The following is a 15,545-nucleotide window of genomic DNA, read 5'->3' as shown; positions in this document are numbered from 1 at the left end:
CAACCCGGGTGATTTCAATTGCCATATTTCGTCGAGTGGTCAAACGTTGGTGTTTCTCAGATGCAAAAGAAACAAGCACGCGCTCGTTCTTTCTCTTTCTTTCGTAAATTCTCTTTCTCTCTCTCTGACATTTTTTCTTGTTGTACGCTGCGAGTTTGCGAATCCAAAAAATCAAAAAAAAAAAAAAAGAGAAAAAAAAAGAAAAGAAAAGAGGAAAATACTACGATCACCTGTCGCCACAGAAAACTTCTGAAGCTTCTCTACCTAGGAGAAGGCCCGCCAGGTTATCCCAGGTTATATCGGTGGCTAGCATTCCGATGGTTCGCGATCCCACCCACTAGCGCCGCTGGATCGTCGAACATCGTCCACCTGGGGCGAGTGGAGAGTGGCTGGCGTGGATCAGGTCACGACCAAACGCAGAGAGTGGGGGATACACGAGTACAGTACAGGCGGTATAGAGCAAGGAGACACAGCCGGTCTCTCCTGTTTCGTAGCCTTACCTAGGGACCCTTTCCTACATAAGGCCCACGTCCTCACCCCACCACGTCAGTAGAGAACCAGCCGTTGAAGTGCCACGATCTAACACCTCTCTCTCTCTCTCTCTCTCTCTCTTTGCCGCCGTTTGCATTCTGTTCTGCCCGCGAAGTTTACCTTCTTGCCAATAGAGTTAACACAGTTGCTTCTTATCATCGCTGTGGACTATGTGCCGCGAGTCTGTGTGCGGAAAAAGTGCTGACCGTGGATGTACGAGACGAATCCTGCTGCTCAAGGACACGCAGTGAGTAGCTCATCTTCTTCTTTTTTCGCGCCGGATCGGGTACCAGATCTTGGAGACGAAGGAACCGTTTGTCGGGTATTTTCGTTCGACGCGACAATTCGTCGGGACTGGTTCGTAAAAAAACTGGGTAAGTTGAAAAGCAGACCATTTCTCGCGTTATCGGTATTGTCGACAAATATTCTAGAAACTAACAGAGTTTTGTCAATCGAAAGTTGTACTTCGGCGATCGTAGCGACGAGTCAATGGTCGCTGTTTCGTTCGACAGTCGATCGTAATCACCTTGCGTCAGTTTTCAACGAGATGTGAATTGCAATTTAATAACTATCCCTCGATTTTCGTCGATACTTGCTTTCGAAAGTAATTCTCAGAACCTTAAGAAGGAGAAGAAATTCGCGCGAGAATGAGAATAATTTTAAAAAAAGAAAGAAAAGCTTAAAACTGACGAGAAAGTAGGAGGGCGAACGGAGAACGTTAAAATCGAATGAGATTGGAATGTAACGAGGAACCGCGAGCCAACAAAGGGGGTCAAGGTTATTCGTAAGTAGCTGCAATCGAATTTGGTAGAACAGCTCGAGCCACAAAAGCCAAGTACGGCTCTCGAACGATGAGATGTTGGAGGCTCGTCTAATTGTGAAACCTCATGATCCGGTAGTGCGAGTCGCGCCCGGCGACGAACGAGAGAAGCGAAGAAAGAAAAATGTGACCACTAACATACATACATCTGTCGAAGAACAGAGAAAGAGCGAAGAGCCGAGAAAGGAGGTTGAAAGAGAGAGAGAGAGAGAGAGAGAGAGAAAGAGAAAGAGATGGAATAAGAAGAAGAAGAGGAGGGAGAAAAAAGCTGAAAGGAACTCGTAATGAAGGAGCCAGCAAAGCTAGCTGCTCGTGTGGGTCCTATACAAACTTTCCTGTCGAAGTTCGAAGGACCCCGTGGGTCCACCTCGAGGAACCTTTTCTCGAGGATCCCTCTATTTAAATGGCCAGGCGTTTGTTCGCCAGGACTCGTTTCGTTCCATTGTTCCCGTCTTATTTTCGAGGCGCGTCCTGAATGTCCGCCACCCTGTTTCAGCCCCGTTCGTCAAAAGGGTAAGCGGCCCAACTTCCTTTACAATTTGCAAATTTCCAGTTTAATTTCAATTCGCCATTAACCCGCCGCCGTTTCCCTCCCCTATTGTTCCCTATTCTGTTCGTTGTTATCCTTCCATTTCTTTATTCCGCGCGCGCAGACGCGACTCTCCTCTCCTCGTTCCAAGCTTCGATTCGAAAGTCGTTTGTACTCGCACACTGCGGACGAGTTGAACCTCGTGGACGTTGGGGAAACTTTAAGTTTCCGCGGAAACCTGCAGGACCATTCACCCTTTTGACCACTTCAGCTGGCAAACCAATTGCGGACCACAACGAGTGACCAAACCGTATACAATAATTTTTCAATTCGTCGGTATATCACCGGATAGAAATTATTGAGAAGTAATAAATTTATTACTTGTTTGTTGTTCGGATTATACTTAAATATACTTAAAACTGAGAAAATATTGCGACTTTTGGCACAAAAAGTTCTCGACGTGGCACGTCATGTGGTTAACCACTTGCGCTGACAACTGATTGCGGACCACAACGAGTGACCAAACCTTAATTCGTCGCTTTCTTTTTTTTTTTTGAACTCGTCTGTATGATATCACTGGATAGAAATTATTGAACAGAATTTGTTTTGCCTGGATTATACTTAAATATACTTGAAACTGAGAAAATATTGCAATTTATGGGACAAACAATTCTCGACGTGCGTGGCACGTCATTCCAGCGCAAGAGGTTAACCGCCTGCGCTGGCAACTGATTGCGGACCATAACGAGTGACCAAACCGTATACAATAATCCGTCGCTTTCTTTTTGTATTTAAAAAGCCGGTATGATGTCACAGAATAGAAATTATTGAGAAGTAACAAATTTATTATTTGTTTTGCCTGGGTTATACTTAAATATAGTTGAAACTGGGAAAATATTGCAATTTTGGGACAGAAAGTTCTCGACGTGCGTTGCACGTCATTCCAGCGCAAGAGGTTAACTGAACTAGACTGCAACTAAATTGGAACATAAATACAGGATGTTCCTAAGTTAGTAGTACAAGAAAAAAAGAGGCGATTCTATGTGGAAAGATAGAGAATAAAATTTTTTCGTTTTCGAGTAAATTGTTTTTGAACATTGTCCGAGCACCCATATGCACGATATGCATACACAAATGAATCTTGATGAACATGTTATTTACACGTAGCACAAACAACGTCGATTAGTTGTCAATACCTCGTGTTTATTTAGAATAAGTTTAGAAATGATTTTCGATCGACGCAAAGCTGATTTCCTCGAAAACAAAATCTCGAAGTCTCTTCTTCATTTTCCACTTAGAATCACTGCCGACTCAGGGACACCCTGTACAAATGTTTACACATTTATGCAGACAAAGTACAGACAAAGTACTCACGATCAGAGACGTAAAAATCCCGAGTCCACTCTCCAATAATAACAACAACAGCACAAAACATCAGAAAACACGAGGTTGCGAGAAGTTTGCGACGTCGAGGAGGTGGGGGGGGNGGGGGGGGGGGGGGGGGGGAGAAATATACGGTATGGGAAATAGGAGCGAAACAGGAGGAAGGGCGAAACCCGGGGGACAGGTGTGCTCGAAATAGAGCGGCGAACCGAAAGTCTGTCTTCTCGGGACGCCAGTTTCCTCTCCAGCTCTGCTCCGATTCTTCGATCTCCCTTTCATCGGCCAATCTTCCGTCCGTCTCGCTCCATTGCCAAAAAAAAAACCCGTGCGCACGTAAATCGGCGACGTGAATGCGCGTTTGATTGTCCTCGACTGGCTCTCTTGTGAAATCTCCCCCCTCCCCCTTGTTGCGTACCACAAGGTTTCGTTCGCTTGTCCCTCCTTTCTCTGCCACTCTGGCATCCGCTCGTCTCTCTCACCTTTCCCTCCTTGAGCCGTACTCGACGAGACACGGGACCATTTCAAGAAAGAGAGAGATAGATAGAGAGAGAAACGTCACACCGGCAAAAGGTGTGTCCGGGGTCAATTCAATATAAATCAGAGCCGAGTCTCGGAGCGAAGAGCGCGGAAGGAAGGAAGGAAGGAAGGAAAGAAAGAAAAAGGAAGGTTACGCGAGAGGGGGGAAAGAGGGTGTTCGCTACGTCGCGCTGAATAGACCATTTTTAGGGAGCGCTCACGGTATCCCGTGCACGTCAGCCTCGTGTACTCTCAACGTGTATGTATGTACGTACGTGTAAACCTTCGCGCTCGTGTGTTCGCGACGTTTTCAAAAGGGATTAGGTACCAAGTGCTCACCTGCCCTCCCTTCTTGCTTTTCGTCCTCCTCTCACCTCTTTCCATCGCGCGCAAGAGCCTGTGTCTCTCTCTCTCTCTCTCTCTCTCTCTCTGAGCGGAGGCTTCTCTCCCTTTTTGTCTCTCGAGGCCACGATTTTCATCCTCAACGATCGTCTTTCTACCTCGAAGGAGAGACGTTCGAAGAAAGAGGTTCGTTGGCACAGTCGGAACTTTATCTATCTGTCTCGAAAAATTTGTCCATCGGATCGATTTTCGATGCAGAGATCGTCAGACTATCGGAGTAACTCAACTGCAGATTTATTTCTGCTGGCGAAATGAAGCCGCGGTCGTGACCGTTAACGCCTTCTTCTTTATCCCCGACGAGCCGTGAATAATCGCATTGAACACACTCGTTACGCGGTTCCTCGCGGAAATGAATCGCGCGACCGGCGACAGCTGATTCTTCGCTGCCTTCGCCGTGTTATCTCGTTCCCATTGACCCTCGATGGTCGCAGTCTCGGTCTTATTGTCAAAAGTTCGTTCGAGATCCTTTCGAATGTAAAGCAACGAAGATTCTGAACGCGAAGATTCGCTAGATTCGGATAATAATAAAGGAAGCTGGCCCTCGGTAGATAATAGGGGAGGCCTCGGACCTCATTCTTAATTCCCATCCTCGACGAGAGCGTTCGACGCCAAACTCGTTAAAAACAGCTTTTACAGCATACATTAAGAAGGGGCCCCGGGCGTGCTTGTAAGCACGTTAAGGGTTTTCAACCGTCGCGCCGCTCCATTTCACTCCTTTCCCGAAGGCTGAAGGAAACCACCACGCTCGATCCTGTCTCGTTCTTCGCGGGGTTGAAGACGCGAAGGGAGAGACTTTGTGCGCGAAAGGGTGCGCAAAAACGGATTAAACCTGATCGAGGGGGCCAGCCAACCCCTCCTCGCCCCTTTTTACATTTAGAACGCGAGCGGGGTTAATAAAGAAAAAGAAAAAAAGAAAGCGTAGCATCGTCGACCCCGCGCGGAGTGCTTTACAGCCTATAAAAGCGACAGATATGGGCCACGGTTCTATCCGAAACGGTGCAAACGTAGAGAGGACGACCTGAAACAATTTAATGTCGTCACACCTTTCACGGAAAGGAGAAAAATTTTGGAAAACAACTCGAGCCGAGTTCGACTTACAATCAGTCAGTTTCCATTCGCGCCAACTGAGTTTGTCGCATTTGCACGGCAATTAGTCGAAGAGGGTCAGAGTATAATCAGAGCGCGCAGAGTGTGTTTTCAACGTCTCTCGACGAACCCCTTTTCTCCTTGCACTTGTTTCCTTTGGTTCGCTTGGTGCGTGCCAGCCAGTGACGTACAATGCCTCGAACAATGCAAGTCTCACCGTCCTATGGCGATACGTTTTTGTCGTTTGCGTACGGTGTATCGGTCAGATGAGGCGATAACAGCTACAGGTGGACTGTAGTTCCCTTCCCACCCTTTTCTAGGCGTCTCGCACGCACTCGAGATTTATCGTTTGTGACTTGTAATCACGTTAACGAGAGCTCGCCAGCTGCTTGTCAACGCGCCGTCGTGTGTATTTATTTTTGCAATCACTATCGTTATTTAGGGGAGAGTGCGCGCGGTAGCCTAACCGAAATTTCGAGCTAGGCCAAGTGTCGCCAATCGAACCGCAACGAGGAGGGAGAGACAGGGCTTGCAATTAGATCGCAGATGCAGCTAGCTCGACAGACTAGTCCTTACGCTCTGGAGATTCACTCCAGAGTCGACGGTCTCACGAGTCGCGAGACTTTGCATTATGCAAAGAGACCGCGCGTACCACTTTCCGTTACGCTCGTTCCGCCGGGACATGCGAAACGTTTTAAAAGTTTGTTACGCGCGTGTCGTGCAACTGGTTTTCGTCCTTTAAAAAGAGACGCACGAGCGGACTGAACGCGTCCTGCGATCTTTAAAAACGTATCGTCGGTTGAATCCTAGAGGAAATTTCCTCTTCAACGGGTTCCGGTTGTGTGCGTTCGCAACCATGCGATTACAGTTCGTTTCACCTCTTGCGCTGGAATAACGTGCCACGCACGTCGAGACTCCTTTGTCTCAAAATTGCAATATTTTTTTCTCGGTTTTAAGTATAACCCAGACAAATGATAAATTTACTACTTCTCAATCATTTCTATCCAGCGATATCATACCGACGAGTTCAAAAGAAAAAGAAAGCGACGAATCGTTGTATACGGTTTTGGGTCACTCGTTATGGTCCGCAATCGGTTGCCAGCGCAAGCGGCTAAGAGACATTGAAGTCGCAAGAAGTAGAGAAACTTTATAATACAATGGAACGTACAAGCTTTTACTTATACGCTTCGCGAAAGATTGTTTGATTCTTTAAACATACGCTGTAAAATATCTAACGAAAATTATAAATAATTATTGCCGTAATTATAAATAATTGGTCACTTTGACCATTTTGTGTAAGCTTTAATGTCAATTGTTCCGGTATTGTTTAAGTAATTAATTCGATAGGCGCCTGTCGCAGCTTCGAGTTTTCTCGAAGAACAATGCAACTAGTCCTTCTTTGTTGAACTGTTCACAATCGGCAGATTGAAAATGGCTGGCGCAATCCTCCCCTTGTAGAGGTGATACAATACTAGAACTATCAAAGTGGTAAAAGTGACCAATTTTTTTATAATTTCCTATCCCTCAATGACATCACCAGATAGAAATTATTGAGAAGTAATAAATTTACCATTTGTTTTGCCTGAGTTATATTTCAATGTACTTAAAACTGTAAAAAGTATTGCAATTTTGAGCCAAATATTCTTAAATGCGCTTAACCTCTTGTGTTAGTAACTGGTTCGCGGACCATAACGACAGACCGAACCGTATACAATAATTCGTCGCTTTCTTTTTGTTTTAAACTCGTCGGTATGATATCACTGGATAAAAATTATTGGGAAGTAATAAGTTTATTATTTGTTTTGCCCGGGTTATACTTAAATATACTTAAAACTGAGAAAATATTGTAATTTATGGGACAAACAATTCTCGACGTGCGAAGAGGTTAACCACTTGCGCTGGCAACTGATTGCGGACCATAACGAGTGACCAAACCGTATACAATTTAATTCGTCGCTTNTTGAGAAGTAATAAATTTATTATTTGTTCTGCCTGGGTTGTACACAAATATACTTAAAACTGAGAGAATATTGCAATTTTGGGACAAAAAATTCTCGACGTGCGTGGCGCGTCATTCTCAGCGCAAGTGGTTAAATCGATGGAAATTTTAATCGTCTAGCGGTAATTCTAGCGTTAATGAAGCGTCGCAGTTGCACGTACGAGGTTTCTCACGGTTTCTGGCGGGAAAACGGAGTAGATGTGTACGCGAAAGGGAGGAATTGCGGGCGATACGTTAAAGCGAGGGTGAAACAAGCGCGAAGATAGCGATCGTCTCTGGTTGACGGTGTTTTCGACACTGTGGGCGAGGTGGTGCTCTCTCGTGCCTCACCAGAGACCAGATGGAAGGCATGCTGCGTACGCGATCGCCACCATATGGGCAGGTGCCCATGCTGTTTCGTAAGTTCACCGTGCGTACAGTATGTAGTCGTTCAAGGGGTTGCGTGTTACGTTGCACACGCACTCGCACTGAGCAGGAGAACGTGACGGAGAGGACAGGTAGAGGCCCGGGTCTACGAAAGGTACCTACGTACGTGTACGAACCGCGCGTGAAAAAGTGCGTGTCGAGATGGAGGAACGCGTGCACGGCATGGCAACAGTCTGTATGCAAATGAACGCGTTTTTATACCTAATTCAATATACGACACAATGCAGCACGCATTTCTACCGCGGGAGAAACCGTTAGAAGCGAAAAATCCGATTGTCGACAATTTTCTTTTTTTCTTTTTGGAACGCATGAAATTTCATACTTTTCCTTTCCTTTGTCTTTCATATCTTCAAACCAACACAACCAAAAACATTCACGAATGTATTTGAACAATTGGCGAACAAAGGGAGGATTCTCGGGGCGAAATCCGATCGTTCTGATCGAATTGGCAATTAGCTTGGATCAGCGAATCTCGGGACAGAGCAAAATCTTTCTTCGCGCCGTCGATTTCATTTCGCTCGCCCGTCATTTAGTGTCGTTCCTCTGTCCGTCTCTCTCTCCATCGCGAAATTCTCTTTTGACACGCGGTCAAAAGCGTGTGCTGCTATAGTACGACTACAAGCTATCGTTCAACCGTTCGTTGAAGAGGTAAAACCAAGTGTTAAGTCGTGAAAAAGACTCAGGTGTACGGGTTTCACCTGTTTTACTGTTTCCCGTATGCTGCGACAGGTGCGTCCATTTCTTTCATTTCTTTCCTTTCTCTCTCTCTCTGTTATTTCTCTTCCTCCGTTTCTTTTTTGTCACTATTCTTGACCTGCCGCTTAATTAGAACCGGACATTTATTTTTTCGGCAGCCCGCATGCTCGATTCGTCACCCTCTTTCTTCCTGCGATTGTCTTTTCCCTTTAACGCGCGACAACCTTCCTGCGCTTCTTTCCCTTCGCTTACTTCCGCGAAAAATCTGCGTAAAACCGGAAATTTTTCCGAATCTTCTTCTTCTATTTTTCTTTAATGTCGCATCGACAGCGAGGTCATTAGCGACGACGGTGCCATTAGATATGAGTGTAGTAGTTTATGTTTTTGAGATATTTTAATACTCTTTGTATATCATTTTATGAGAAGTCAGGTTTATGTTTGCGTTGATTCCGTATTTCTGTCTTATATAAAGGAACGCAGAAGGGAATCTTGTTCCCCAAGAGTTCGACGAAACGATTTCTTGCGTATCCCCGACGGACAAGAAATTTCGACGACGAAGCCTGAGGTTTTGGTTTCGCGCGCGATGGCTGGTCGTCTGGCTCGGAATCGATAAAGTTGTTGTAAAGCTTTTTTTTTCAGCGAAAGGGGAGTGGAGGCGAGTGCACGTTAGGCGCGTTTCCGCTTAGTTAGGGATTTGCTTTTTTGCCTTTAGACGATGCTGAAGTGGACGGTTTCGAGATCATTGTCAGCGAGCAGCTCGACGCCTCACGGTCCGCCTAACTTGAACAAGGCGCCCCGCAGGCCCTTTCGGGATCTATCTAACACCCCTCCCGCTGCTGGGACGAGGACGAGGACGGTGCCCAGCCAGAATGACGAGAACGCGGTAGTGGCTTCGGCGAGGACGACGCCTGTTCGCCGGAGAAGATGCAGAAGTCACGGCAGCGACCTGAGAACGTACTTTCAGGTATTATCGATTATCTCGACTCGTTCGCTCTCAAACCACCACACCCGGTGAATATCGAGTGACAACGTGAATTACTCTCGAGAGTAACGAGCCGTGTTTGTGTGCCTTTTGGTTTCAGGCGACGAAGCCTAATTTAAGGGGGAACAAACGTCAATCGATGTCACAGCAGCCGAAAAAGTCATCGGTCTCGGAGAGTTTCTATCAGAGCACGCCGCGGGTCGACGCCGATATCGGCCCGTTGACGTTCTTCCCCTCGGGCAGCAAGTGCTCGCCGACAGCGCTGACCCTGCCGACGGATCCCGCGCTCTTCATGAAGAAGGCCAGGACAAAGAGCTCGTTCCCGAGCGACAACGAGCCGATGCCGCAGAACATCGTGAACGAGGCCAGGGCGAATCTACAGTCGCACGTGTCCGACTTCTTTCAGCAAATCTCCATGGCCACCAGCCCGGAGGACGTGATGGAGGCTGACTGCGTGCCGTTCTCCAAGAACAGGGTCTACTTCCAGAACCAGGGGAGAACGACGTCCAAGCTCGCGGACTGCTCGAGGATGTCGTATTTGCCGAAGCTGGCGAGAATCGCGAAGATTCACGCACGGAACAAGACACCGTACCACGGTGGCAAGGCGTCCTCGGCCACTACCGGCTCGTTTAAGGCCAAGTCTCACAATCAAACGCCACTCGCTGGGAAACTGTCGAGTCTGGCTATTGACCAAGATTTACCCAAGTTCGAGAACATGGACAACACGGTCACGGAGGTTCTCAACAGGTAAGCGAAACATTCTCTTGCGCTGGAGTGACGCGCCACGCGCGTTGAGAATTGTCCAAAATTGTACATTTTCATAATTTTTAAATATATATATATTTAAATGTAACCCAGCAAAGTGAATAATTACTTCTTAGTAATTAAATGTATTACTTCTTGGTAATTTCTATCCAGTGATATCATTCCAGAGTCGATTTTAAAAGGAAAGCGACTAATTATTGTACACGGTTTGGTCACTCGTTATGGTCCGTGAATCAGCTGCCAGCGCGAGGGGGTTAACATTAAAATCCACCATGGATCGGTCTCTTGAATGATGGTTCTTTGAAACCATCATTCGTTTAGAATTTCTTACGTAGTACAACGTTGCTATTGCGCCGCTATTTTAACCACCTGCGGTTAACTGGATTAGCGGACCATAACGAGTGACCGAACCGTATACAATAATTCGTCGCTTTCTTTTTGAACTCGTCGGTATGATATCATTAGATAGAAATTATTGACAAGTAATACATTTATTATTTGTTTTGCCTTTTTTTTCACTTAAATATACTTAAAACTAGAAAATATTATAATTTTGAACGAGAAAATATTGTAATTTTGAAACAAAAAATTCTCGACGTGTGTGGCACACGTCATTCCAACGCAAAAGGTTGACTTCACGACTTTTCTTTTCAGTATACTATAAGAAATATACATAACATAAAATTTATACAATTATACACTTCGGTGTTTATACAAAAAGCGCTGCAGCTCTGTGTCCGACTCGTTCGATAGCTCGAACAGAATTGAATAATTCCGAGTGTCATTTATAGTCTACAGATAGCGTCCTTGTTCCTTCTAGGAATCTCGCAGGTCTTAGAAGGTCGGAGAGTCCTCTGTGTCTCCTCTTTTATGATCGACCTCCAACGTTAATTTTACCATCGACTTTCTTTACAATACGTGCAATGAATTTTTCAATATTCACTGTTTTTCTTATTGTTCGTTTTTCGAGAAAAATATGTAGTCTGTCTTATCTGCCACGACCGATTTTTTGAACGATTTATACTTTTTTTTGTAATAGTATTCTCTCTCGAAGACTCAATTCTGAAACTACAGAGCTACAAATGCAAGCGTGGCATAACTCGTGAGTCAATTTCTTTGACAATATAAAGAAATTGTATTTAATATAATATACAATTAAATATAATATAAATAATATAATAATATAATAGTATTCTCTCTCGAAGACTCAATTCTGAAACTATAGTTACAAATGCAAGTGTGACATAACTTGTGAGTCAATTTCTTTGACAATATAAAGAAATTGTATTTAATAATAATATATAATTAAATATAATGTAAATAATATAATAATATAATATTATATAATCAAATGAATTATAAATAATATAGTAATATAATATTATATAATCAAATGTAATATAAATAATATAGTAATACAATATTATATAATCAAATGTAATATAAATAATTTAATAATATAATATTATATAACCAAATTTAATATAAATTATATAATAATACAATATTATATAATTAAATATAATATAATTATATTCAATACAATTTCTCTGTATTGTCAAAGAAACTAATTTAATATAATTTCCTTGTATTGACGAGAAGTTCTGGCTTGTGGGTTTGCAAATTATAAATACATAGAAATCGCCGAGTGGCGTCAACAAGTCGTCAATCGCAATTTCATTACTGTCTAGGGAGCAGGAAATAAATTTTACCGGAAAGACGGTGGCGGAGATACTTTTGGGAGACGTCGAGGAGAGGAAGAAGGTTCTCGAGAGCAGCCGAGGCGAGGAGAGCCCCGCCAAGTCCGATCACACGTATGAGACGATAATGGACGAGGGGACCGCGTTGCACAATGACAGTTCCGTCTCCTCGGCTAGTCAACTGTTGGAGGATCCGTCACCGATGTCCTGGGCGTTCGCCTCGCCCACCAACGACCTCGACGATGGGGAATTCACTCTGAAGAGGCAGCGGGGAATACGAAGGAAACGTCACCGGAAGGACAACGAGAAAACGTTCAACGGGAAGCGAGCAAAGAGACGATCGTCCAGTCGCAGCCCGTCCGCTGATGCGAAACCGAACGAGGCGGCGGAAGACGATGCTCTGGTTGAGGCAGTGAATCCAAACGTGAAGAAACTCGCTTTGGAGACCGACTTGGACGCTACGTTGGACCACGAGAAGTGCGTGTTCGAGCCGAAGGCTCTGTTCAGCGAGCTCGACGAACGCAAAGACGAGGATGAAGAAGAGGAGGAGGAAGAGGTGGAGGTGGAGAGGAAAGCGAACACCTGGGACCTGGACAGTCCGAAGTCGACTCTCACCGACGATTTCCACAGCTCCAAGTCGCTTCTGACCTCGGTGTCCAACACCCCGGAGACACCGTTGGTCGCGACTGTGAGGAGGTGTCTCAAGTTCAGCCCGGAGAGCGAGCCGCCGCGACAGAATAGCCACGGATCGATCGAGATCGAGTATTCCGTCGTGGGCGATCAGATACACGTGCGAGGTGAGTACGCGAGAAGAAGAAGAAGAAGAAGAAGAAGAAGCTTGTCGTTCTCTGCCCGTGTTTAAAGCGCCAGATTGTATCACGTGTTACGTTGCAACACGATGAAATACACGCGAGTAAACGTTCGAAAGATCGAAACCCACGGGACACGCGAAACCCCCCCCCTCCCGTTGAAAGGAAGTCTCGCACGGGTCTCCGCGGCGCGAAGACGTCCCTGAAACATTGTTGCGAGAAGGCATGCGCCGGTCAAACGCCACGAGAGGGGGTGTCTCAGTTGGCACCCCGCGATAGACGACTGTGCCAGTAACCCACAGACCCTCCTGGCAATTGGCTCCCGGTTAGTAAGCCTACCGACATTGATTCTCCGCTCTCTGTACACGTCCTTGCGTAAACAACTCTCGAGAAAACCTGCGAGAGAGAGCCTCCCCCATTCCTTTTAGCTGTGCTTCTTCTTCGTCGACGCACGAAGAAATCCTCCGTCGAGTAGGCTAACTCCCTGTTTGTTGACGAACTAGAGCCTCGACGAACTCTAGCCGCGGTGGTCGTCGGTATATTTGTCACATCGATTTCTTCGGATCGGTTTCTCTCGTTCCTCCTTCGTTGAGGAAGTTGAAGTTTAACTGGAGTTCGTTTACGGGGGAGATCGCTCCTCGTGGTGGAGTTGCGTGCGTGTCGCAGCAAGTAGAGAAGTGCCGCATTGGCCGGACGCTCGCGGGATGCGCGTAGTGCGTGCGAAGGTACGGTCGCTCGGCCTCGAGGAGTAAAACAAATCCTGAGGAACTCTCTCTCTCTCTCTCTCTCTTTCTCTCTCTCTCTGTTTCCGCACGTTCCCCGATCGACTATCGGTATATCGTTACTCGCGGCTCGAGAGAAAGGAGAAGGACGTGCAGACAGTGTGACGTGACCTGACATGGCCTCTCAGTCTTTCTGTTTTCGCGCAGTGATACGGTGCAAGGACCTGAGGAGGGCGTACGAAGGTCCCGTTCACGCTTACGTGAAGGCGAGCTTGAAGAACGCGAACGGCGAGGGGGTGGTGAAGAGGACAGCGGTGCACAGGGCCACGCCGAATCCCGTTTTCCACGAGACCTTGGTACTGCCCTGCCCGGTGAACAACAACCACTACACCAGCAACACCACGTCCCTGGACATCGCGGTCTGGCACAGAGATCGTCGTGCAAGGTGAGAAAGAGCAGCACGCTCGACAGAAAGAAAACGCGCGTGTACGTATCGTTTTGGAAGAGAGGGGGGGGGGGGGGGGGGGGGGGGGGGGGGCTCGGACCCAAAACGGATTTGTTCGGTTCGGTTACCGGCGAATCGACACGCGCGAGCCCCCTTCTTCTCGCGCACGAGTTTCTTCCAAACGGTAATCGGTACACGCCGCTAGAGATACTAATCTCACATTGTCCGCGTTTACCTGCATTCACCCGTCAGAACGTTTCGTCGTTGATGATTCTTTCTCTTCGAGAAAGCGGGAAGACAATTTCGCCAATTTCAAACTACGCTACGCGTTGCCGTCGAGTTACTCGTAATCGTAACCGTATTTCCCTGCTGCGTGACACTCGGCGTGAGACACGCGTTCGTCGACAACGTCGCCGCGCGGAAACTGCTGTTCGTCAGAGACATTGATCGCGAAACGGATGAAAAATTCATGCGAACGAACAAGGGACGAGGAATGGGACGAGGGTAGGTGGCGATCGTGCCATTTCGCGGCGAAACGTCACGGAAGTAGGCGCTGTCTCCGAGGAAAAGAATATCGGGGTCAAGAACTACGGCTCGGTCTCGTTAAGCCCAAGACGAACGAGCTAAGCAACCCCGTTCCCAATATTTCCACCATCCCTCCGCCTCCTCTACCCCCCCCCCACCTCCACGTTCTGTCTCTGTTAAACGCGCGATTCCAAAAACTTGCTACTTTCTCTCGGGAGCGAGGGGTGGGTGAGATTCGAGTTTCGAGGGTCGGCCGCGCGAAGGAAATACGACCGGTTTATTTACCGGTCGATAACGGGACGCCGGTCCGCCGTACGAGGGATAATTTTACGTGGATTCGAGAGCCAACGGTCCATCTGAATAGCAAAACGAATTTCTGGGGTATGCGCGGATTCCTTGCGGTAGGAGGGGAATCGATTCCCTGCGAGCAGGCATGCGCACCGTGTTCACCACGTGCACTCGCGGACATCCGCGCGTCTCTGCAACGGTGTACAACAGGAAACAACCCCGAAACTCTCTGTCTGCCTTCTCTCCGCTTCCCTCCGCCCCGATGTAAATAGTTAAAACTTGTGTACGTGTGTCTCTGTGTGTGTGTGTGTGTGTGTGTGTGTGTGTGTGTGTGTGTGTGTGTGTGTGCCGTGTGTTGTGTGTGCATGTGTCTGTCGTACGTATCAACCAACGCCGGTAGCGCCGATAACCCGATAGATTCAAGCACCCGATAGACACACTGTTATGCACACGATACAGTCGACATACAACGCGCGTACATTCATGCCACTCTCTTTTCGTTTCTCGTGTTTCAGACGTAGCGAGTTGTTGGGCTGTATGACTCTGCCTCTGCCTCTGTCGCAAGATAAGGTAAATATATATATATATATATATACGTACTCGAATTCCTTTTTCTCTTTTATGTATCTCTTTGATCGTAAGATTTTTTTAACTGGTACGAGAGAGAGAGAGAGAGAGAGAGAGAGAGAGAGAGAGAGAGAGAGAGAGAAATATATTGCGTTCAGCCGCAATAGCGTTTTGGCAAACGAGGAAATTTGATACGTGACTGCACGTCAGCTGTTTACGCGGATTTGTAAGTCTTCCTGGCTTAAGGTCAGGGCTAAGCTCGTTACGAAGAGAAAGAGAGAGAGAAAGAGAGAGAGAGAGAGAGAGAGAGAGAGAGAGAGAGAGAGAGAGAGAGAGAGAGAGAGAGAGAGAGAG

At 46.7% G+C, this 15,545-nt stretch overlaps 1 protein-coding gene across 2 annotated transcripts in view; it reads left to right on the top strand.

The window, feature by feature from the left end:
• The first annotated feature begins 497 nt into the window (after positions 1 to 497).
• Positions 498 to 15,545, top strand: part of LOC122533274 — a 25,024-nt gene continuing 9,976 nt past the window's right edge. The window contains exons 1-6 of one of the 2 annotated variants that reach the window (XM_043662849.1): positions 498 to 778; positions 9,101 to 9,352; positions 9,471 to 10,117; positions 11,827 to 12,632; positions 13,574 to 13,811; positions 15,140 to 15,194. In XM_043662849.1, coding sequence (XP_043518784.1) covers positions 743 to 778; positions 9,101 to 9,352; positions 9,471 to 10,117; positions 11,827 to 12,632; positions 13,574 to 13,811; positions 15,140 to 15,194 — 2,034 coding nt within the window. In that variant the 5' untranslated portion in view covers positions 498 to 742. The remainder of the gene's footprint in view (positions 779 to 9,100; positions 9,353 to 9,470; positions 10,118 to 11,826; positions 12,633 to 13,573; positions 13,812 to 15,139; positions 15,195 to 15,545) is intronic. The other variant, XM_043662847.1, reaches the window with a different exon arrangement.

The sequence above is a fragment of the Frieseomelitta varia genome, unplaced genomic scaffold (genome assembly GCF_011392965.1).
Source record: "Frieseomelitta varia isolate USP_RPSP 00005682 unplaced genomic scaffold, Fvar_1.2 scaffold_514, whole genome shotgun sequence".
NCBI classification, from domain to species: domain Eukaryota; kingdom Metazoa; phylum Arthropoda; class Insecta; order Hymenoptera; family Apidae; genus Frieseomelitta; species Frieseomelitta varia.
Note: the sequence above shows the minus strand (reverse complement) of the source record. Positions and strands in the feature narration are given on the sequence as shown.